This window comes from Saprolegnia parasitica, assembly GCF_000151545.1.
Source record: "Saprolegnia parasitica CBS 223.65 unplaced genomic scaffold supercont2.60, whole genome shotgun sequence".
NCBI classification, from domain to species: Eukaryota; Oomycota; class Saprolegniomycetes; order Saprolegniales; family Saprolegniaceae; genus Saprolegnia; species Saprolegnia parasitica.
The window spans coordinates 163,591-185,794 of NW_012156454.1; the positions used below are offsets into that span (position 1 = coordinate 163,591).

Below are 22,204 nucleotides of genomic sequence, written 5' to 3' on the forward strand. Positions count from 1 at the left end.
AAGGACGTCGAGTACAAGGCCAACATCGCGGCCAACGACGAGCTCGTCAAGAACAAGCGTGTCCAGAACTTCCTCGAGAAGGGACATCCCGTGAACCTCAACATCTCGTGGGGCAACCGCGGCGAGCGCAAGCCGCTCGGCCTCGAGCTCTACGACCGCATCCTTGCCTACATTGAAGCGCCGTACGTCGTCGGCAAGTTCAAGGTCACAAACCATGGCGCCCGCGCCCGCCTGAACCCGACGAAGCGCGCGACGGCCAAGTCCACGGAGCGAGATGACACGGTCAGCGAAGCGTAGAACTTGAATCTGATTGTACATACCACCACCACATCTATCAGTTGGTGGCCACGGTATTTCGGCACTCCGCGCTCGCCCACGCGCTCGCCCTATCCCATGGCTTACACAAAGACGTGACGCGTTTGCTTCTCATATTGGAGGAGTTTGGGACATGGAAGACATGAACTGCAATCATGTCTAGAAACTATACTGTAGCGTTCTCTCACGCCTAAACCGCTTCAATATCTTCTCTTGGTCGCCTCGGAACGCTCATGACGGGCTATTGGAGCGGTTGAAGATATAAAAACTCGCTACCCTTTCAGTGCTTGTACCATTGCAACAGCCAGCGCTCGCAGACCCCGCGTCACTTGCCCTGATCACCGATATTATCCTATGTTATGGAGCGAGGACTAGACAGAGTAGATCTAGTACTTCAACATGATGGGCCGAGCTATCGGTTCGCGTTTTGAAAGAGCAGCGGGATACTACGCGTCTTCGCCTTAGGTGAGGGGTAGGTTTGCTCTGGCAGCCAACACGAACCCGTCCAGTCTTTCAACATACATCTACTTTGGGTTTGCTGGCACGGACAACGAGCCATACGGTTGTATCGGTGAGCTCGCCGCAACGACGTTGGAGTAGAGTATCGTGTTATAACGTGGGTTCGCGTTGGCGGTCACTGTGCACGTACTTGTAGCGGCCCGTCGCTGCGCCTCGACAGCACCGAGCCAGCTTCCAAGTTGATGTCGAGGCTAGCTACTGAACGCGATCTTTCTCCAGTTCTCTTGGAGGTCCTCCACTGTGTCTGCTCGCTGCATCCTTCACCTTTACGGAACTGGATACCGGAATAGCCAATCAGAGCGTGCAATCACGAATCATCGCTTTGGATTGGCTCGGTTGTTTCGGTCATTCTTGCACTGGCCGCAGCAACCCAGCAACCATGATCCAGGCGGCAAGCAAGCCAACGAAGACGAGCTTTGACGTCCTCGGCAGCGCGCTGGCTACGCTCAACGTCGCCATGACGTCGCACTTCATTTCCGATCACCTCGACATCATGCCATCGATGGCGTTGGCCCATTCGCTGCACGCGACATTGATGACCGTCGGCTGGGAACCGTTGGCACGAGCGATGACGACCATGCTCACTCGGTGGCACAAATACACTTCGGACCGTCCGCTCAGCCACAGCTTCCGCCTCGTCGCAAGCTTGGCCGGCGTCGCGGATCATCCCGTCTGCCCTCGACTGGACCTTCCATTTGTGTCGGAGCTCATCAAGCTCTGCTGGCCTGTCAACTCAAAAGACCTTCTCGCCCCGGGTGACGTTAAGGACACTGCCATGACGCGCGCGGGTTCATTTCATCTGTTTTGCTCCTCGAAGCGCACGTCCTGTCGGGCGAAGGTTGGTTCACGAACAAGCTGCCGACGATCTTGTGCATCGAAATCGACACGTACCTCCTCCCGGCGAGCACGATCGAGCAGCACATCGACCACTGGATGCGGCGCGAACCGTTCGACGTCGTTGCGCCATCGTTGGTAAGCGCAACGAAGCGCAACCCGCAGCTGCGCATCAACAAGAACCGAGCGGCGCCTGCCGGCGCGCTTGCCAGCATCTCCGCCAAAAACATGCGCAACGTGTGGGGCGTTGCAAGCGCTTTGGCACTGGTAGCACAGCCATGGCCAACGACGTTGCTTCAGAGCCTCTGGGAGAAGATGGGTTTGGCGTTGCTCCCGGTGCTCTATACAACTCTAGTCACACACGACTTGGCTCCGGTCGCAGGCCTCTCGGACGTCTTCATGCACGCAGCGTAGGCCTTTGAAGTGCCGCGCTACCAGGGCCGGTTGTTGGCGCACAGCTACGGAGCGTCCTCGCTGCTGCGAGGCCCAGTGCACGCATGCAGCTCGACCCGTCTCGTCCTCGACGCCCTCGGATACTTTCGCCTGTACGACGCTGAGAAGCGGTCGGCGTTTGTCGACGCCTTTCTTGCTGCAACGGCCTCAAAGCTCGAAGCCAACGCCGTCTTCCGCAACCTTGAGCTTCAGTAGCAGCAACCAGTCGCCGCTTGGCCTTGCCACCGCAAGCGTCGGTCGCTCGAAGAATCGCTGCACGTAGCGCAACAGATTACCGACTGACGAGCTTGGGCCGCCTTGTCAAATCACGATGTCGTTGTAGCCCACCGAAACGTCGCCATGCTGACGATGGTTCGTTTTGGGGTGTTGGTTGTTATGAGCTCCATCCGCTTTTTGGTGTTGTCAGCGACGGCGGCCGCTTGCGCGCTGGAACATGCATGCCTCGACGTTTGTTGCTGCACGAGACAAGCTATGCCGCATGCTCGATGGACGCCATGGGCAAGGTAGGATCCACGTGCATGGAGCTCCGAGGACTGATAAAATCACAAATCTAGCATAGTTCAACTGTTGTGTATTACGACTAACCTACTTTAACGGGCGGACGATTCGAGTACCGTTTTACTCTTCGGCGCCCTGGGGCTCTTGGCTGCGGCCCATCTGACGGCCTGCCCGCATGACCTCGTCGACGAGCAGCAGCTGCGTCGCGAGCGCCGACGCCAAGTGGATAAACTGGCGCTTCACGCGGTAGTTGTCCAAGACGCCTTCCTGGAGCGGCAGCATCGGCTCGCCCGAGAAGAGGTCGAGGCCCACGGCCTTGCCCGACGCCTTGTGCTCTTCGAGGCACGCCAAGAGCGCGTCCTGCACGTCCAGACCCGAGTTCTCCGCGAGCACCTTGGGAATGACGAGGAGCGCGTCCGCAAACGCTTGGACGCCGAGCTTGGCGCGGCCCTTGACCGTCTCCTTGAACGCGTAGAGGGCCTGGTGCGCGGCAAACTCAAAGGTGCCGGCGCCGGGCACGACGCCGTTGTCCTCGATCGTGTTGTTGACGGCGCGGATGCCGTCGCGGATCGCGTCCTTGATCTGCGCGATCGTGTGTTCGTTCGGGCCCTTGATGAGAATCGAGCACGACTGCGGGTGGCGCACGTCCTCCACAAACGTGTAGTGGTCTTCGCCGAGCGTCTGCTCGTAGACGCGGCCAGCATACCCGAGCATGTTGGGCTCCATGTCGTCGGTCGAGTTGATGGCCATGCCACCGCAAGCGAGCGTGAGGCGCTCCATGTTGCGGCGCTTGGCGCGGCGGAGCGCAAGGATACCTTCCTTCGCAAGCATGTCGAGCGAGAGCGGGTCGATGCCCTTCTGGTTGATAATGACAAACGACGCCTTGTTCTCGTCCGTGCACACGTGGCGCTTGAGCTCGATGATCTGCTTGACCTTGTCGTCGGTGAACTTGCGCTCGGCCTCGACCATCTTCTCGCGCTGCTCGGCGCTGTTGTAGAAGAAACCAGAGTTGACTTCGCTCTTCTCGTACTCGAGCGAGACGTTGCACGTCATGATGAAGCAGTTCTCGAGCTCCGTGGGCATGTCGGGGTGGCGCGAGCCGTGGTCCAAGACGAGACCCTTGATGAGACGCGTGTCGGCCGCGCTCTGGTGCACCATCTAGTCGCATTGAACGATGTATGAGGATGCGGCATGGAGAGCGAGGCTCAAGACGTACGTGCATGATTTCAATCATATGCAAGTCGATGGGGCGGCCGGGCGTCGCAATCGTAAGGACAGCGTCCGTGACGATCTCCGTGAGCTGGTCCGCGAGCTACAGCAACAATAAGCAACTGATAAGAGCCAAGCGACGACGTACTTGCTGGTCCAGCTTGGTGCGGAGCGACGTGCGGGCCACGCTCGCGAGAAGCTCGCGGTCCTGCAAGATGTCCTTCTTCTCGACCTGCCCGCGGACATGAGCCACGGTACATTGCAGAAACGAGTACCTTGATGTGGTCCAAGACGCGGAGCGCTTCTTCGCGCGCGAGCTCAAAGCCTTCGGCAAGCACACGCGGGTGGAGGCCGTCCGAGAGGAAGCGCTCGGCCTGCTTGAGGAGCTCGCCCGTGAAGAGCACGGTCGACGTGGTACCGTCGCCCGTGATGTCGTCCTGCGCCGTCGCGGCGCGCGCGATGACCGCGGCCGTCGGGTGCTGGATCTGCATCTCGTGCAGGAGCACGTTGCCGTCCTTCGTGAGCTTGATCTGGCCGGCGCCGCCCACGAGCATCTTGAGCGTACCGCGCGGGCCGAGGTTCGACTTGAGGACGCCCTGGAGGCCCTTGGCCGCGCTCACGTTGACGAGGAGCGCCTGGGAGCGGGCGACGACCTCGGCGTTGGGGTTGACTGTGCGGACGCTGGACATTGGAAAGCCAAACTGCGAATGACCGATACTTTAATCGAGTCAAATCCCATTCGTGGTCCCGCCGCCCAAAAAAAGCCCTAAGCCTCCGTCTTCTGATAGGATGGGGTATCGTGAGATAGAGGTTTCCCGGCAGCGGCTCGCCCGGATGGCCGCCGCCTGCCATCGTGCGGCCGCGCGCCGACGAGATGGGTCTCATGTACCATACCATGTTCTTGGCCATGGGCATAGGTGATTTCTCGAGAAGCCTCGCCGCGCGCATGTGCGGCGTCGAAGGCGAGGAGCGTATCTGCTCTGCTGGCATCTCTGTCAACCATGGACAGGGCCATACCGTGTATCTCGCCGTGCAATGGTAGCACCGAGCGAGAACCATGGTGGGCATGCTCGCGCGCCGCAAGCGAGAAGATTGCAAGGCGAGGCATACTCGCGACCTTGAAGATGACAGGACGCGCTCGAGGCTCAACAACGAGCTGCATATACATGACTGCACGAAGAACAAGCAGCGATAGCGGGCGAGACACACGAGGATGAACAGCACAGCAGCATCGACACCATGAGCTCACATTGCATTTTGTAAGTCAACGAGGGTGCTACAGCGGCAGGTGTGGGAACTTGATCGCTTTGATGACACCGTCCTTGCCACACGCGAGAAGCGACACGGTGTTGAGCCACTCGATCGCATGGATGAGCCCTTGCTGCGTATCGGTGCGTGCGACGACGTCGAGTGTCTCGAGGTCGACTACGTACACGGTGCTCTCGGCGACGCACGCGGCAAAGCGGCCGCAGACTTTGAGATGCGGGATCCACTGCGACGTCTGCAGTGCAACGCTATTGGTGGCTTGCTGTGATCGCTCGCTCTTGGTATTATGTGCTGCGTTGCAATAGACAAAGAGTTGGCCATGGCCCGTGGAGGCGACAAGGTGCCCGGCGGCGGAAACTTGGAGCTGGTAGATGGCAACGCCAGCGTCGATCGTGCGCAGCAGATGCAAGGTCGCCGCATCGAAGAGGTGGATCGTGCCATCGTTCGAGGCGCTCGCAACGACATCATCGTCAACTTGCAGAATGCTCTGCACGGTCTTGCGGTGGTAGCTCGGAAACGTGTGCAATGGCGCGCCGATAGCCTCCTGCTCCAGCGACCATACCATGAGCGATGCGTCTGAGGCGCCGCTCCAGCAGCGTAGCGTTGGAAGGAGGAGGAGCCAGCACGACACGTACCCGCGGTGACCTGCCAGCACGCGGAGGCAGACATACGCCTGGAGGTCCCAGAGCCGCAGCGTGTGGTCTTCGGAGGCACTCAGCGCGGTCACGGCGTTGACGAAAGCGACCTTGGTGACGTGCCCGCCATGACCGTCGAGGCGTTTCCGGAGGCGGAAGTCCTTGGCGCAGAGCCAGACGCCAATCGTGTGGTCGTGTGAGCCCGAGAGCAGGTGCTCTTTGGAGAGAGCCACCGCGCAAACGACGTCCTTGTGCCCTTTGAGCACGTGGTGGCAGTTGAACGAGCCGCGCGACCAAATGCGAAGCGTCATGTCGATCGAGCACGAGACAATGTACCGATCGTCCGAGGCGAGGAGCGCACAGACACCACCCGCATGCCCGTAGAGCGTCTGCGAGACGCATTTTCCGAGATCCGGCGTCTCGGCCGCGGATACCAATCGCGTTGAAGAGGACGAGGACGAGGACGATGCGAGGACCGTGGGATCGGACGACGCGGGCTGGTTGGCGATGGGCACCACTGGCGTGAGCGACGACGATGCTGCCGCTGTCGGCACGCGGGCCCGCTTGGTGCGCGGCCGGACGCCGACGGGGCGATTCCAGCGCAGCGGGTTGACGCCAAACCACATCGCACCGCCTGTCTCGTTGTCGGTTTCGAGCTTGAAACTGTACCAGCGGCATGATCGAGTGTGGCACTCTTGGTTGCGACATGTCTCTCACCGACGCACCACGAAGCGCTTGATAGCTCGCTTGATAGGTTGGTAGGCGCTTGAAGCCCATCGATCGACGGATTGATTCTGATCGATTGGCGGCGATCGAGATAGCCTGGTTCATGCTACTACTACGCCATTGATCAAGCCTCGTGGGCAGAGACATGAAGAGTCGTTGACCGTTTGCGCGTGAGCACCTTCTACGTACTATCGAGCAGAAGAAGCGCCACATCGGTTGTGATGTTGCACCTGCGCTGGCGTGCGAAGACACTGCCAGTGCGTTCTGCCAGGAACAAGCCAACTTCAAGTTGCGCTACTCGGAGCGTCGGCGGTTCGGTCGTTGACGGGCGGTTGACGCGGTCGCTCCTCGTTTACTAGTACGTGCGACCTGCAAGTACACGATTCACACTCCTTTCTTAGCTGCGTAGGTTTCTCACTCGCGCTCTTTGTGGTGCGGACAATGCATCGGCTCCTTCCTCTCGCCATCCTGGTCGGCGCAGGATATGCCAACAGCCAATCAAAGCTCGCAGGCATGCATGCTTGCCGTGGATTGGCTCGTTCGTTTGGCAAAGCTACTCTTTGACTTGGCCAGAACAAAGAGCTTTTCATACGAATTGTACTATTTCCTGCCTTGGGCTCACGGGTCGGTGCCAACCTCGCGACGCCGCTCGCTCGCGACGGACCAAGAGCATTCGCTTCGTCTGCACATACCAAAGGTACACTGGAAGAATGACTGAGCCGGCGCGCATCGTTTTTCTTCGTCGGCCATGGCATGCGGTCGCTGCCCTAGACGAGCACTCGACGTGACGGAGCTCATGCCAGCTTCGCGTATCAGACCGCGTCGTCCAGGCGCGAAGCCTTGTGCGCGCCCCTTGATGAACCGCGCGACCGTGTCGCATCCGTCGCTGCCGACCCGGACCGCGATCGTTTTGAGGCGGTTCGAGGTTGTCAACGCCGCGGCCAACGGCGACGGACTCGTCGACTTGTCTTCAAGTGACCTGGGTTACTGGACAACCGCCGGCCGAGAGCGTCTCGACGCTGCCATTTGTGGTCATTGAGAAATCGTCCAGCTTCTCCACTTCAACTGCACAGAAGACATCATCCTAATATATATGACGTCTGTTCTGTCGGAGATCTCCTACTCAGCGTCGCCCCCGAGAAGCAGAAGCACCACTCGTGGCATCTGCCACGCATACACGATGCTGTCGTACGTCTTTGCTTCTTTTCCGTGTCTTACAAATGCGCCGCTAGGCCCTTGGGTGGTGGAGATTGCCCTTTCCCGTCCACCATGGAGCCCATCGACGATCGATACACTATATTGCGTACACTTGATACATTTCCAGGTTTGCTGTGCTGCCACGTTTGTATTCAGGACATCAGCGTTGGTTGTGTTTGTGAGCAACAATCAAGCTGGACATTTGCGATGCGCTCGTGCTGCGTGATAAGCTCCATTGCGCCAAAGATCACCGACAAGAAGAGAAAGGGTGCTACACGGCCGTGGGCACACTATATTTTGCTTTCTAGAGCATTCTATTTACATATATTTTATAGTATAAGAATGATCTATTAGTGTGTATGACTTGAACACGGAGATAGTGTCATTATTGGACTGAGCGGCGACCATGCATATATTTGCTACCGTACCTCTTGCATCCGGATGTCCGGATGCGGTGCCAGATCGAAGCCGTTGGATCCGCGATGGCGAACATCCATGCCAAGTTTGCGCTGCCGACCGAGCACTGCTTTGCGCGTCTGCATCTGTACGCATAAGCTCCTCGATGGCCTCTGATGGGCGCGGCGATAGGTCGCTGATCGTGCCATCGACCAGCGCCGACAGCTTTGAGTTGCAGCCGATGCAAACCAAGCTCGCGCTCTCGTCTGTGCTCAAGCAGGTCTTTGGCACCGTCGCCGTCGCAACACACCCGTTCGACTTGCTCTCGCACGAGCGCAGCCATCGGACGCTGCACCGGTACACGTGCATCGTGCGCGTCGAGGCGAGGTACATTCGTCTGGATGCGTCTGCGACCATACTCCTGCTACGTAGGTCCATGTCGACGCTCTGGGGTGCGTGGGCCATGGTAACGAGCATCGACAAGATGCCGTGCAAGGTCGAAGTGCAGCAAGTCGGCGCGACGCTCATGGACCTCGCGTCGCCGCGCTACCTGGACCTGTAAGCGAATCACATTTATCCTATGGATTTGCCGCCTTGTCGCTATGTGACTACATGCCATTTGCGGGCCCCGTCCAAGCCCTTGCGATGCGTCGAGGTCTGTCTGGACGTCCTCGCCTCTTCCCGCAGCGCACCGAGTGCACGTCGACTACGACAGGTGGGTGGTTGCATACGCCGGTGGCATTCGATAAATTCCTGTGAGCCGCAGGATACTGCTCGCACATCAACCTCCTTGCTCTTGCCACTTGGCCACTGTGTCGAGCGAGGCAGTGTTGCTCGCCAAGTGTAGCTGCGAGCCAATCTACCGAATACGCGTGGAGGCTCTAAACGACAGCGTAGGCACCCGACTCGAGAGTAGTAGTGGTGTCAACGACGCAACCCAAAGAAGAACCTTTCCTCGCGGGCCATATCGCCGGCAGCAGCGGGGCGCTTGGCCTATTTCCAATCGCTCGCGCGAGAATCCGCTGCCTGGTTGAGGTCACGGGCCGTCCGAAACAGACGAGTCACCAGCGTCAAGCAACCCGTTGAGAGCGACCTGCACAACCCAACCTACCTACTACGGTACCGGTTTTCCAGAAGTATCTGGGCGCTGGACGGCTACACCCCGACCAGCCTACCACAACCCGTAGTAGGGGTCCGAGTCGAAAAATAGAGCGCGTTGGTCGTTTGGTGTCGCAGCGGTGCGTTGTCTGTGGTTGTGTTGTCTCCATCCAACCCCATCGAACAACAACGACAGTCGCACAGATGATGGACACTCAACCTTGGCAGGGTCGTAGCTCCACATGTTGACACTCGGTAGCACTCGTCGTCGCAAATCAAACCAACGGCAATACGAGCCGTCATCGCGGCCGCTGCGAGTCGCAAGGCAGTCGACTAAAGCGTCGACTTGCAGTCGTTTTGCATGTGCCAAGTGGGTTCGATCCCTGCGCACTCGATTCACGAGGGTTACACATGCCTCGACTCCGCCGCGCAGTCGTCAACGACGCTCGGACTTCGCGAATGGTTGCTAGTATCGCAAGCGACGAGAGAAGGCGACGCTTGCTTCGTCCACGTACTACACGGTACGGCTTGGACGTCGTCGATGGCACTTGGCACCGTCTTTTCGGCGCCTTGCGGCAATATTTCGTGCAAATCGCGGGAATTTGCGCGTGTAACAGCACTGTGCACACGATTGTGGGCCGACAATAAAATACAGCGTTTTGGCCGATAAACTTCGTGTTTGTATACAACGACCACGGGACGTGGAAAAAAATTGGAAAAAAGGCCAACTGGATAGATTTTCCAGCCAGAACGCGATCGCACGCCATATTGGCAAGCCCAGCATGGTCGCCGCCCACGCCGCCGCCGAGGGCACCACAGGAGAAGCAACCAAACAAGAGACGCCGACGCCGACAACGGTAGCGCCGTCGAGTACGCCGGCGCCAACGACTGCGCCGAACACGAATAGAACCTGCTCTGGCCCCCCGTGCCTTTTGACGTCCAACCTCATTGCCTGCCCCGGTGGTCCCGCGCCAAAAGACGTGCTCATCTTCTGCCCGCAGCAGGAGTCGGTGCCGGACAACTGCTGCAAGGTCGACTCCATGAGGCCGCTCAACGGCAGCGGGTCGTCGCACAACCAAACCATCAGATTTACGTGCAAGGGCGAACACTGGATGCCGGACAGCCCGTCGATCGCATGTCTGCCAACGAACGCGACCGCGACGGAGACGACAGCGCCGACGGCCACAGCGACGATGGGGCCGGCGATACCGACGTCAGAGTCGTCGTCGTCCAACACCGGTGCGATTGTCGGGTCGATCGTTGGCGTTGTCGCGCTGGTCGCGGTCGTCTTCTTTGTCATTTACCAGCGCAAGAAGAAGCGCGCGGTGCGGTCGCCCGACTTTCCCGACCACCAGGACTCGTACCTCGGCATCGACTCGGTGGACGGCGCGCCCAAGGCCATCAAGGCGTCGTCGCCGCCGCCGGCCACGTCTGCGACGACGTCGACGTCGACGGTGGTCGCGGAGCCCAAGCCGAGGCACACGGAGTCGCTCCTCACGCAGCTCTCGCAGCGCGACGACCTCAAGCCGCTCTGGATGGACATTGAGACGCTCAAGACGTCGGCGATCAAGGGCGGGCACAACCTCTTTAGCTGCAACGTGCACGGGCAAAAGGTCGCGCTCAAGGGCATGGACTACCCGACCGCGTCCGTCGAGTTGCGCGCCGATTTCATTCGGTCGATCCACGACGTCTGCAAAGTGCAGTCGCAGTCCATTACGTCCATCTCGGGCGTCTGCCTCATGAACTTCCAGACGCGGCTCTGCGCCGTGTCCGAGTTTATGGAGAAGGGCGCGCTGAGCGCTGCGCTCCTCGACGCGACCCTCGTCCTCTCCAACGACCAGAAGCGCGCGATGGCGCTTTCGCTGGCCACCGGCTTGGCGTACCTCCACGAGTCGCACAAAATTGTGTTCGGCCACCTCACGAGCGAGAAAGCGCTCGTCAACGCCCACCTCCAGTGCAAGCTCAACGTCTTTGAGCTCATGAAGCGCGAGTATCTCGACACGCGGCCGTGCAACACGACGTTCGGCGCGTTTGAAGTCCCGTACCAAGCGCCCGAACTCCGCACGTTGTCGCCGCCCACGACGACGATGGCCACCGACGTGTATGCGCTCGGTGTGCTCATCGCCGAAATCTTCACGCGCGACCGGCCGTGCAAGGCGCTGTATGCAGAGAAGGGCCTCGTCGCCGGCGACCTGTACCTCTACGCCCACGTCGAGACGCCGGCCTTTGACCTCGCGGCGCTCCCGTCCAGCGTTGCCGACATCGTGCGCCAGTGCTGGCACACCAACCCCGCAAAACGCCCCAGCAGCAGCGCGGTCGTTGCAGCGCTCAAGTAGGATCTTGCGTTGATTCCATCAATAACGAAAGTGTTTATACGAGACAGGTTATCTGCAACCGCATGTCGAGCACAAAAATCGCTCAGTTTTCGTCGGGCGGGGTGGGGTAACGTCTAGGGGTCGGTCAAGTGGTCCGACGCAGATCTAAGAACTGATTGGGACGAAGCCTCGAAGCTTTGGAGGCTGTGGATGGGCAATGGGATGTACTGGATGCGAAAGTGCTTAGGAACCAACGGACTGCTGGCGCCGTGGCCCCAGGGTTCTCCTGTAAAGTCCCCTCTTCATGGCTTTTTGGTCGGACGATCTTGCTGATAGATTGATACAATACATTGTCGGGTCCTGGGCTGGTGGTTAAGAGCTGCGTAAAATATGAGGATCCAGTGTTACGGTAGAGGCGTCAACTGCCGCAGCTCACTGTCCAAGCTCCAAGAAGGAACTGGGAGCGACGAGATTGATGGACGTCAGCGACTAGTTCAGGTTCAAGTGCTGCGAGCCCATTGTCTCTCGCATACTCGGAGACTATCCTGTACTACATGCTAGCAAGACACGACATGGCATGTGCATGGGTCGAGTCGCTCATGCTCAACATGGCCGGAGGTAGTTCTAGCAAAAGCAGAGAAACACTGGACGTAGATCAAAGTGGTTTTCAACGCCACCCACGGGAGCTGCTGCAATCCGCCCACTCGAGTTTGCACCCCGCAGCGCATTTTGCTTCCGAGACACGAGCCGTCCCACGCACTCATCATCCAAGCAAGCCTCGTCCATGCGACGGTGACAGTGGTGTCGAATGCAAGATTCCGTGGAATGACGTGTTGTGCAACGTCAACACGACAGCGAGGACACGATCAGCGGGCCAGAGGAGTACCACAATCGATCAATGCAACTCGCCGCTGGTGCTTGGGACAGACAAGTCGTCGGGGCAAGCGTGGGTGCAGGGAGAGCGGGCAACGAGGTTAGTAAAAGACATTGGCGTGTGGGAAATATCGGAACCTCTGGTATATTGTCGTCGTGTTATCATCACCACTGGCGGGCTGCTGAAGTCAGGACAAGGGACAACGCCAATACATTTAGAAGCGGAGCTTCTTGAAGAAGAACGAGACGCCAGCGGCCTTCTTCTCCGACTTGCACGCAGCCTGGTTGAGGTAGCGGTCCTCGAAGACCTTCTTGATCGTCTTGCGCGACTCGATACGGGCCTCCGGCGTGGCCATGACTTCCTCATCGAGGACCTTCTTGAGGTCAATGTCGGCGACGTAGCGCGTGGGCATGATGTGCGTGTAGTTGACCGCCTTGACGAACGGCTTGACCTTCGAGCGCTTGGCGACCTTCTTCTTGCCCATCGAGCGCGTGATCTTGCGGGGGTAGCGGTCGATACCGGCGACGATGGCGTGGCCGAACTTGCGGTCGCCGTGGCCCTCATCGTACGTCTTGACGACGATGGCCTTGCGGCCGGCGTAGCGGCCGTTCAACAACACAACAACCTTCCCGTTCTTGACACTACAAGAGTCATGAGCTTCGTCTGTACATCGTAGTGGCGCAATGGCAGCAAGGACGACGACGACGACAACAGCGGCGACAGCAAGATATCGCGTCGAATGGTAGACTTCGCCGCCCCATCGGCGCATGCAACGCACACCTAGAGAACCGCGCGAGCGTCGTCTTGCTCATGTTGACGCCTCATCCTTGTCGTCGTCGTCGTTGTCGTCGTCGTCGCATGCCATTGCTGTAGGTGGTAGTTCACTTACATGCCCATGTTAGCTCTTTTAATGTCAGAGAGTGTTCCCGTTTAAACTAAGCCGGCCGACGAGACACCGGCGCCGACGAACGACTTGGTAACCAATCAACCACACGGACCAATCACCGCGTGGCAAAATTATTGAAAGAGAGAGGATTTACCTCTCAGAACGCATAATCTCGAGCCGGCTATCGACCAGTCAGCGTATTTGAGTGGAGGGCGGTCCGGCCCGAATTTTGACCAATGAAAACGACGAACCGTAATCCCAGGTTGGATTGGCTATTGCATCGGCGGCAACGACGCCAAGGCGACGCGCCGGCCATGCTGGCGCCGCTGCAAAGGACATGAGGCTCTGCATGGCAGTGAAGCCGGGCGTGGCGATGCATCTGCCTGGCTCTGGAAGTGGCAATGAGGCGCTTGGCGCCACCTCGGCGTGGCCATCGTGTGTATAACGATGTGCTGGCTGCCAAGGCCATGGCCCGCGAATCTGAGGTACTGGAGGCACCAGGCTGGCCAGTAGATGCGCATCGTCGTGGCTCTGCTGTGAACTAGAGAAGCCTTGCAACTGCTAGCGTTACCTATGTCATTGGAGACGTCCTGGCGACGAACAACGAACGGGCTGGCACGTGCAGGCAACATGATGATGATGACGATGTATGATGGTGGTAAAGTCACGAGTATTCGACGTTGGCGATGGCAGTTGGCAGTGTATGGAAGAGTGCAACGAGGTGAGAGATGTCGAGAAAGGAGTTGCGTCTGGTGGTCAATGTGGATGCTTCCACGTCGTGACGGCGCGGTCAAGAGATGCGTTTCGTGTGGACCGAGACACACGAGGGGCTACGCACTGGACAAGCCACCGCCTTGGATGACACCAGCTCTGCGGGTCGTAGTGCGGTTGTGATGCAGTTCTTAGCAATTCGATTGCGATGTACGTGTGTGCGCTTCAACGTCCGTCGCACCCATACGCGTAGCAGACGCAAGTGCACGTTCTGCAACGCTGTGTCGGCAAACAATCTACCAGCGAGCTCAGCGCAGCAACGGAGAAGCACTACTGGTATTCGCTGCGTTGTCCATGCAAGTCGATGTCCATGGAGACGAGGAATGGCATCCGTGCCAAGGAGACGTCATGTGGCTTGCCACTTCAGGCTCTGCACAGAGTGGCGCTACAATGCATGCATCCCTAGCATCGCCGCCGATGCACGCACTCGATTCATGGAAGCTACCGCGATCATGCACGCGAGCCTTCGCGTCCTGCGTGAACCCGGCCGTCAACCATCCCGCTTCCTCGGTTCCGTCGCCGGGCACCGCGTCGATGACCGCATTGGGCGTCTGCTCACATGCCATGCCCACATGGACCAAGCCCATGCTGCCGTACAGCCATGGCCGTCTGCAGCGGATCGCGCGTGGCACTTGTCACTTGGGCCGCGTCCTGGTCTGGGTCCTGGCCACCTTCGAAATGGAAGGATTTCGACCAATCGCAGACGGCGCTTTGCTTTTGGTGGCATTCTGTGGTATCGAGGAGACGCACGGGATGGGGAAGAAGAAGCGCAAGGATGGCATCGATGAGCCCAAGATCGCCAAGGTCTACTGCTACTACTGCGAGCGCATCTTCGAGGACGAGAAGGTCCTCATCATGCACCAGAAGAGCCGCCACTTCAAGTGCAACTTTTGCAACAAGAAGCTCTCGACGGCCAGCGGCATGGTCGTCCACGTCGCGCAGGTGCACAAGGAGACCATCTTGACCGTGCCCAACGCCAAGCCCGGGCGCGACTCGGTCGAGGTCGAGGTCTACGGCATGGAAGGCGTGCCCGGCTACTCCAAGGTCGACAACGACCCGAACAAGCGCGCGCGCCTCGAGACGCCGACCTTGTTTCCGCGGCCGCCGGTCGCCGCCTACCCGATGCAAATGCATTACCCTGTCGCGCCGCCCGTCGTCATGGGACCGCCGCGTGGCCCGCCGATGGGGTTCCCGATGCGTCCTCCGCCACCGCCGCCGCACCTCCTCATGCGCGGTCCGCCGCCCATGATGATGCCGCCTCACATGGCATTCCCGCCCGGCGTTGTTCCTCCGCACATGATGGCCCCGCCGCCCCTCGCCGCCGCCATGACCAGCGCGTACGTTCGAGCATGTTGCATGCCAGGTCTCTCATGATGCACGCTTGGATAGGCCCGACGCGCCGACTTCGACCGCGAGCAAGGACGAAGAAGCCTTCGAGGTCGTTTTGGCCGCGCCGCAGCCCGGCATCACGTTTGTGTTTCCAGAAGACAACATGTCGATGGTGCGATGTCTTCATCTCATCTTTGCTGACCACGATCCATGTCTTGTAGGAAGAGAAGCGAGCCCTCTTACCAAAGTACCGCACGTACACGAAAGCGCATTGAGATGCTTCTTACGATCGTCATTTACTCATGCAGCCTCGTCGCCCCGCACTGCAGGGGTGTTGTTGTCGTTGTCGCCGTCGTTGTAGGTGTAGTTGTTGCCCGTCGTGACCGTGTTGCTAGGCGTGGCATACCCGCCGTAGCTCGAGCAGTAGTTCTGAAACATCTTGGTCTCCTGGAAGAAGCTCCGCGGTGTCCCTTGCAGCGTGTACTCGGCCTCGACGGGAGTCGTGACGATGGACCGAGTGCCTCGCTTCGAGTGGCGCCCCGACGACGACGCTGGCGACACCAGCGGCAGATCGTACATGTGCAGAAGCATGTCGGAGGCTTGGGGCGACGCCGCCGGCAGCGCTGCCACCGACCCCTTGGACGAGAAACTCTGGCACACGTCTGCATTGCACGGGACGCTCGTCGACGTTTCCTCGGTGTTTCGAAGATACGACCTATCGCATCCTCAGCATCAGTATCATCCTCCATCTCTCGCGTTCAATCGAGCAAGCAGCGTACTTGCGGGCAATACGAATGCGGTCCTTGGCCGTAAGGTGCTGCGGCTGGAGCTCGTCAAAGCCGTTGTTGTTCTGGCCGTGCGGGTCCTGCTCGACGAAGAAGCCCGCAAGGCTCATGACCAGCACGAGGCTCGGCATCGTGAGCGGCGTCAGAATCAACAGCGACGTGAGGGGTGCGAGCACCATGCACGCGAGCATCCAACTCGGCAGCAACGGATCCTTGACGACGACGAGCGTGAGCCACACGAGGTAGAACGCTTGGCCGGTCGTCGAGAGCTGGAAGAGCCGCAGCAGAAACCACGGCCGGCGAAACCAGAACCGCGCGTCGTGGTAGTGCAGCTGCCGGTGGCAGAGCACGGACATTTGCAGGCGGATCGTCGCCCGGACCATCTGCGCGACACCCTTTAGCGTCGGGCGCCTACAGTCGTGTCATCCAGTGTTTGGAATCCAAAGCAGAATCTACCGGCGCTCTGGCGATGGGAGAGGATCAGGATCGTTGCACGACGACCGTTGCAGCATGGCATCAATGTCTTCGCGCGTCAGCACCAAGAGCCGGTCCTTGATGATGCCCTTGAGGATCCGGAGGGTCTTGATCATGATGACAAACGTAAGGATCGCGAGGCACGTGGCGAGCCCGAGGAAGACGTAGGCCGTCGCGGTTGGGAGCGCGCCAGCCGCAAAGATGAGCACAACGAGAACGAAGAACGTCGTGTAGTGCAGATGCGCGACGGTCGCGAGGAGGTGGCGCGTGCAGAGCGTGTGGAAGCGGCGGAAGCTCACGTGGTGCGACGACCGGTGAGAGAGGCCAAAGATGCGCTGCATCTCACTCGGGTTCTTGTACAAATACTTGCTTCGGTATTGGCACACGTTGTACGCTAGTAGCTCAAAGCTCTTCCAGAGCGCAAACTGCTTGAGCAAGTTGAACTTGAAGAAGACGCCTTCGCGCTTGTAGCGCTGCCGCAGCAGACAGTACATGCGCGACGCATGGACAAAGTTGTAGCCTACCGACGATGGATCAGGAGGAGCGACGACAGATTGGCGATAGTACCCGAGGTTTCATCACGCGCGCGCTTGGCGGCGTCGTACTGCCGCGGGTACACGTCGGACAACGGGCTCAAGAGCGCGTCGACCGTGTCTCCGTGCTCGAGCAGCGGCGCCGCGTGCTCGTCGTGCTCGTCGCGGGGCGTGCCGTAGAGCAGCCGTGGCACAACGGTCGCAATGACGAGGAGGAGGAGCATGATCGCCACGTAGTAGACGGTCGTCATGAAGACCACGTAGTGGAAGAACTCTTGAAAGTGCAGCAGCTGAAGGCGCGTGAGGTTGTCGACGCCAAATGAGACTTCCTCGACGAGCCCGCTCGTGTCGATGGCAAAGATGCACTAGTCATGCATGTGAGCCCATCGTCCTCATGCAGCATGTCGTCGTCGTCGTCGTGTACCATCGAGATGAAGCCCATGATCATGAGCTCTTCAAAGAAGCGGTTGACGATGCGCTTCATCTGCGGGCACTGGATCGCGCGCCGCGAGTACGCGAGGATCGCATCGAGCACGACCGAGATGGCGACGATGACGGCGACGAGGAAGGACGCGTAGGCGAGGTGCATCGAGATGCACTCGGCGTTGCCGACGCCGAGGAAGGACGCCTTGGCGCTGCAGGCGGCGACGCCATCGCCGTCGACGCTGGCGCCCATGCAAAAAAGTCAAAATCAGAGCTTGGAAATGGGCCAGAAACCGCCGGTGGGTTGCAGAAAACACGCACCTGCCGCATACAAGGGAAAACCGACCGGACGATCCAGTCGAGGAGGATAGGAGGATAGGAGTTGGATAGATGGATAGTTGGTCGTAGCAGTGAGATCGTTTGGTACTTGGCGGCTTGCGGGATGGGTTGCCTCGTGAGCTGAGGCGTGTGTCGGAGCGTCCGTGGAATGTCATTGAGGACGGAAGAGGTTCCAGGATGCATCCATCGCATTGCGTGCATAGACGACATGGTCTCTCCCATGTCAGTCGAGTTTGGATGACGCGGAGGATACCGGCTGGTGCACCCATGCGTCTCGTCGCTTGGTCGCCAAGACGCGCATGTGACAAATATTCATTAGCAGAGAAGCACGCTTCTGCTTGCTAATAGCGCTCGGATGATGGCAGTGCGTGCTTGTTGGGGCGGCCGGCGACTTGTTTGGAGAGCGAGTCCTCGCACGGAAGGTAGCAGTCGAATCACTTGGATGCGAATCATAGCGTGAGACGCTGCACCCAAGTAGAACGCGGCGACGAGGGAGAGCTTGACGAGGGATGGGCAAGGCATGACAAAATAAGGTCTCAATGACCGTCCCAAGATGGTCAGCGTCGGCCGACGCAGACTTCTGTTGTACTACGAGCCTCGTAGTACGAGGCGCGAAGCCAATCATGCTCCTCTTGATGATGGACGAGCGACCCCTGTTGTGTCGGAGCTGCCTCCCTGGCTAATGCAAGCGCGTATCGCTGAAGACTTATGGCTCCAGGCAGCTCTAGCTACGCCCATGTTGGCTGCATGCGTGGTCTAGATTGGATTCGGTACGTGCGGGATAGAGTGGTACCGTATACTATATCAGATATTTATATATCTGGATACTTGTTCGCTCGGTCTCGGTAGCATCGGCGCAGCCGAGATTCATGGTGCTGGACAGCGCAGCGATGCAGAATCTGCTTCTCATGCGTGACCAATGCAACTGCCTTCTCCCTGTGAGATGGCTCTCACTTGCTGCCGTGTATGCGTTGCCCCCGCACCCCGCAGTCCAAGCCAGTGGAAGAGCCAGTGGACGAGATAGATAAAAAGATGAATCAATAGATAGATAGATAGATAGATAGATAGATAGATAGATAGATAGATAGATAGATAGATATATAGATATATAGATAGAAGTGATAATGCATCAATACGGCAGTCCTATTCTCACTGCAGACATTGCACTACGGCAGACGACTCAAACGGCACTGATTTGAAGCACCTCGTACGACGCTTCGGGAGAGCCGAAGCGGTGACGAGGCCACGACCCGAGAAAAGACTCGTTCTCGGTCATCACGCAGCGTAGCCGTCATGCAGGGCCGACTACAAAGGGTATGGCCAAAAATGCTCGGACATTGCAGCCTTGGAACTACTCTGTGAAGGCGGAGCGGCAAGCCTGAGCACTGCGCTGAGGCAGCGACTGCCGGTATACAAGCTCTCGCGTTGGCTGATCTCGGTGGCACGACCCACTCTTTGCGAACGATGTTCGAGGAACCAGAGATGCTTCATGGTATGGAGCGCCGCGTTTCGCTTTAGGTTTGGTGCGATGCGCCTTCCTTCGTCGTTAGGTTCGGTGCGGATGACAATACTGAGCGCGTAGGTAAAACGACCCGGAGGATCGCATTGAGTGCGTCTACGAGCATCGCTTTACAACGTGGCACCGTCGTTGCGCTTTCAAAGCAAGGGCGAGCGGAGGTGCCGCCACGTCATGGCGGACGCGTTTGGGTGCACACGCAGCATGAGCACCCGAGCTAAGCGAGTGCCTTTGCGACGTCGATCAACACGCTGCGACCGTTGCGTCCTTGGAGGCATTTGTATGCGACGACAATAGCTTGAACGGTCTGCGAGAGAGCACTGCGCCAAGGATCATGTATCGCTCGTGGGCTGGGTGGATGCGACGTCGAAATGGTGCTGGTCGGGCTGGGCTGGGTCTCCAGGCTTCGAAAGAAAGGTCAACGTGCCTGCATCGCGGACGCTCTCACCTCGAGCGCATCAAAACCCTCCGTGCACTCTATCTTGAGGTGCTCGATGCTCCGCTGCCTCGACCTCTCGGCGTTCGTCGTTGGTCCACTTGGAGCAGAGGACACGGCGGTGCGAGGCCACGCCATCTCCAACAAGTGCCGCACGCGGCTGCGTTGCCATGGCTTGAGCGGAGACAGCGTGCGCGCGATTCGAGCGGTGTGCCACATCGCAGTGCGCCGTGGACAGGCAGGTGACACTACCCATGTGACACAGTCGCTTCGGGACACCTTTCGAGTCCAATGAGTGGCTCCCACTCTCCGTGACCTTCGGTGCCCATACCACGCAGCACCCGCAGCCGCTGCCATCCAACACGCTGGACAAGCATCAATGGACTTATAGCATGAGGGCTCATAAGTCGCGTCCGTGCTTGCGCGATGGCCACAGCCAACGCGCCTGCTGCTACGTGTTCCTACTGGTACAACCAGCCGCCGCCGACCAGATCCAGCGAGCGCTCCTCGCACTTCAACGTGGGCACATCCCTTCAGCGCCATCCCCTCGCCGTTGATTGGCTGTCAGGAGCCGCCGCGCTATGATTGGTGACTTTTCTCATGGCGACACGTGAGTTTGGCCAATCCGGAAGCGAAGTGCACTCTCCTCTCACTCTCCTTGAGAGAGTGGCAGAAATCCAGCGACTGGAGCCACTTCCAACCCTGCATCATGCTGCGCCAAACGCTCCTCCGGTCGCGGACGCCGGCGCGGGCGCTGACGACGACGCGGACGCTCCTCGCGCCGTACGAAGCCGACGACGAGTACAGCTCGGAGAACATCACCAAGGTCAAGAAGTACCAGCCGCCGGTCCGCGCGGGCAAGCGTGGCATCGACATCGTGCACGACCCGCTGTACAACAAGGGCACGGGCTTCAAGGCCGTCGAGCGTGACCGCTTGGGCCTCCGCGGCCTCGTGCCGCCGCGCCGCCTCGTCATGAAGACGCAGCTCGAGAAGCTCTACGACCTCTTCCAGCAAGAGCCCGACCCGCTTCGGAAGAGCATCTTCCTCTCGGAGCTCCAGAACCGCAACGAGACGCTCTTCTTCCGCCTCCTCATCGACAACATCGAAGAGATGGGTACGTCGCGTTTTCTCGATCGCATGGAGATAAGACTCGACTAGCCCCGGTGGTGTATACGCCCACGGTCGGCCAAGTGTGCCAAAAGTTTGGCTCCATGTTCCGTCGCCCGCGTGGCATGTACTTTAGCTCGGCCGACCGCTCGCAATTCGCGTCCATGAGTACGTCCCTCTCAACTCGTTACGGACGCCTTGCTCAATAGTATGCTCTACTAGTGTACAACTGGCCGTGCGACGACGTGGAAGTCATTGTCGTCACCGACGGCAGCCGCATTCTCGGCCTCGGCGATCTTGGCGTATGTCCATATTCTCTCTACTGACGGAGAGTGCTCATGCAGCAATATGCATGGTAGGTCAACGGCATGGGGATCCCGATCGGCAAGCTCGCACTCTACACGGCGGCCGGCGGGATTGACCCGAAGAAGGTGCTCCCGGTGGTCCTCGACACGGGCACCAACAACGAGTCGCTCCTCAACGACCCGTACTACATGGGCATGCAGCATCGCCGCCTCGAAGGCGACGACTTTTGGAGCATGATCGACGAGTTCATGCGCGCCGTGCGTCACCGCTGGCCGCGCGCACTGGTTCAGTTTGAAGACTTTTCCAGGTACGATTTCTTGATGTATGGGTGATTCTGATACTTTCTTGATACTTTCTTGATAGTGACCACGCCGCCGACGTGCTTGCCGCGTACCGTCTCAAGCAGCTCTGCTTCAACGACGACATTCAAGGCACGGGCGCGACCGTGCTGGCGGGCGCGCTCTCGGCCTGCGCCCGTGTGCAGACGCCGCTGAAAGACCAGCGCATCGTAGTCTTGGGGGCGGGCAGCGCAGGTCTCGGTGTCTCGACGACGTTGCTGCAGGGCATGCTGCAGGAAGGCGTCGGTGTCGAAGAGGCGCGTCGCCGCTTCTACGTCGTCGACCAGCACGGTCTCATGACGACGGCGCGGGACGGCATGACGTCGGGCCAGACGTTCTTCGCGCGGAGTGACCTTCCGGACAAGACGTCGCTGGTCGAGCTCATCAAGCAAGTCAAGCCGACGATGCTGCTCGGTCTCTCGGCGGCCAAGGGCGCCTTCACCAAGGTACCGAACGAATGATGCCATGCACCATCTCATTTTGAAATGGATGGACAGGAAGCGCTCACGGAAATGGCCAAGCACGTCGACATGCCGATCGTGTTTCCGCTCTCGAACCCGACCGCAGTCGCCGAGTGCACGGCGCAGGAGGCCTACGACTGGACCAACGGCAAGTGCGTCTTGCG

The 22,204-nt window shown here is 59.2% G+C and overlaps 9 protein-coding genes across 9 annotated transcripts in view; 5 read left to right on the top strand and 4 right to left on the bottom strand.

The window, feature by feature from the left end:
- Window positions 1-1,213: 1,213 nt before the first annotated feature.
- SPRG_10065 (hypothetical protein) lies at window positions 1,214-2,316 on the top strand (the record flags this gene model as incomplete). Its single annotated transcript, XM_012349995.1, has 3 exons — window positions 1,214-1,622; window positions 1,673-2,004; window positions 2,083-2,316. The coding sequence occupies 3 exons, from the start codon at window positions 1,214-1,216 to the stop codon at window positions 2,314-2,316; spliced, it is 975 nt and encodes a 324-aa protein (XP_012205385.1).
- Window positions 2,317-2,671: 355 nt separating this feature from the next.
- Window positions 2,672-4,556, bottom strand: SPRG_10066 (T-complex protein 1 subunit zeta). Its single transcript, XM_012349996.1, has 4 exons — window positions 4,104-4,556; window positions 3,977-4,060; window positions 3,836-3,931; window positions 2,672-3,777 (listed from the first exon to the last, which is right to left on the bottom strand). The coding sequence occupies exons 1-4, from the start codon at window positions 4,515-4,517 to the stop codon at window positions 2,740-2,742; spliced, it is 1,632 nt and encodes a 543-aa protein (XP_012205386.1). The 5' UTR covers window positions 4,518-4,556; the 3' UTR covers window positions 2,672-2,739.
- Window positions 4,557-5,081: 525 nt separating this feature from the next.
- Window positions 5,082-6,385, bottom strand: SPRG_10067 (hypothetical protein). Its single transcript, XM_012349997.1, has one exon. The coding sequence runs from the start codon at window positions 6,353-6,355 to the stop codon at window positions 5,105-5,107; it is 1,251 nt and encodes a 416-aa protein (XP_012205387.1). The 5' UTR covers window positions 6,356-6,385; the 3' UTR covers window positions 5,082-5,104.
- A 1,737-nt stretch (window positions 6,386-8,122) lies between these two features.
- SPRG_10068 (hypothetical protein) lies at window positions 8,123-8,610 on the top strand (the record flags this gene model as incomplete). Its single annotated transcript, XM_012349998.1, has 3 exons — window positions 8,123-8,196; window positions 8,241-8,435; window positions 8,481-8,610. The coding sequence occupies exons 1-3, from the start codon at window positions 8,135-8,137 to the stop codon at window positions 8,608-8,610; spliced, it is 387 nt and encodes a 128-aa protein (XP_012205388.1). The 5' UTR covers window positions 8,123-8,134.
- Window positions 8,611-9,928: 1,318 nt separating this feature from the next.
- Window positions 9,929-11,482, top strand: SPRG_10069 (serine/threonine protein kinase; the record flags this gene model as incomplete). Its single annotated transcript, XM_012349999.1, has 1 exon — window positions 9,929-11,482. One exon carries the CDS (start codon window positions 9,929-9,931, stop codon window positions 11,480-11,482), a length of 1,554 nt encoding a protein of 517 aa, XP_012205389.1.
- Window positions 11,483-12,454: 972 nt separating this feature from the next.
- Window positions 12,455-13,309, bottom strand: SPRG_10070 (hypothetical protein). The gene is made up of 2 exons (XM_012350000.1): window positions 13,225-13,309; window positions 12,455-12,976 (listed from the first exon to the last, which is right to left on the bottom strand). Exons 1-2 carry the CDS (start codon window positions 13,230-13,232, stop codon window positions 12,550-12,552), a joined length of 435 nt encoding a protein of 144 aa, XP_012205390.1. The 5' UTR covers window positions 13,233-13,309; the 3' UTR covers window positions 12,455-12,549.
- A 1,436-nt stretch (window positions 13,310-14,745) lies between these two features.
- Window positions 14,746-15,596, top strand: SPRG_10071 (hypothetical protein; the record flags this gene model as incomplete). The annotated part of the gene is made up of 3 exons (XM_012350001.1): window positions 14,746-15,329; window positions 15,382-15,493; window positions 15,543-15,596. 3 exons carry the CDS (start codon window positions 14,746-14,748, stop codon window positions 15,594-15,596), a joined length of 750 nt encoding a protein of 249 aa, XP_012205391.1.
- Window positions 15,597-15,621: 25 nt separating this feature from the next.
- Window positions 15,622-17,789, bottom strand: SPRG_10072 (hypothetical protein; the record flags this gene model as incomplete). Its single annotated transcript, XM_012350002.1, has 5 exons — window positions 15,622-16,036; window positions 16,101-16,517; window positions 16,563-17,100; window positions 17,148-17,478; window positions 17,538-17,789. The coding sequence occupies 5 exons, from the start codon at window positions 17,787-17,789 to the stop codon at window positions 15,622-15,624; spliced, it is 1,953 nt and encodes a 650-aa protein (XP_012205392.1).
- A 2,747-nt stretch (window positions 17,790-20,536) lies between these two features.
- SPRG_20891 (hypothetical protein) overlaps window positions 20,537-22,204 on the top strand; it is a gene marked incomplete at both ends in the record, with an annotated part of 2,610 nt that continues 942 nt past the window's right edge. Inside the window, 6 exons of the mRNA XM_012350025.1 lie at window positions 20,537-20,942; window positions 20,987-21,103; window positions 21,158-21,237; window positions 21,295-21,548; window positions 21,605-22,025; window positions 22,077-22,196. Coding sequence (XP_012205415.1) covers window positions 20,537-20,942; window positions 20,987-21,103; window positions 21,158-21,237; window positions 21,295-21,548; window positions 21,605-22,025; window positions 22,077-22,196 — 1,398 coding nt within the window. The remainder of the gene's footprint in view (window positions 20,943-20,986; window positions 21,104-21,157; window positions 21,238-21,294; window positions 21,549-21,604; window positions 22,026-22,076; window positions 22,197-22,204) is intronic.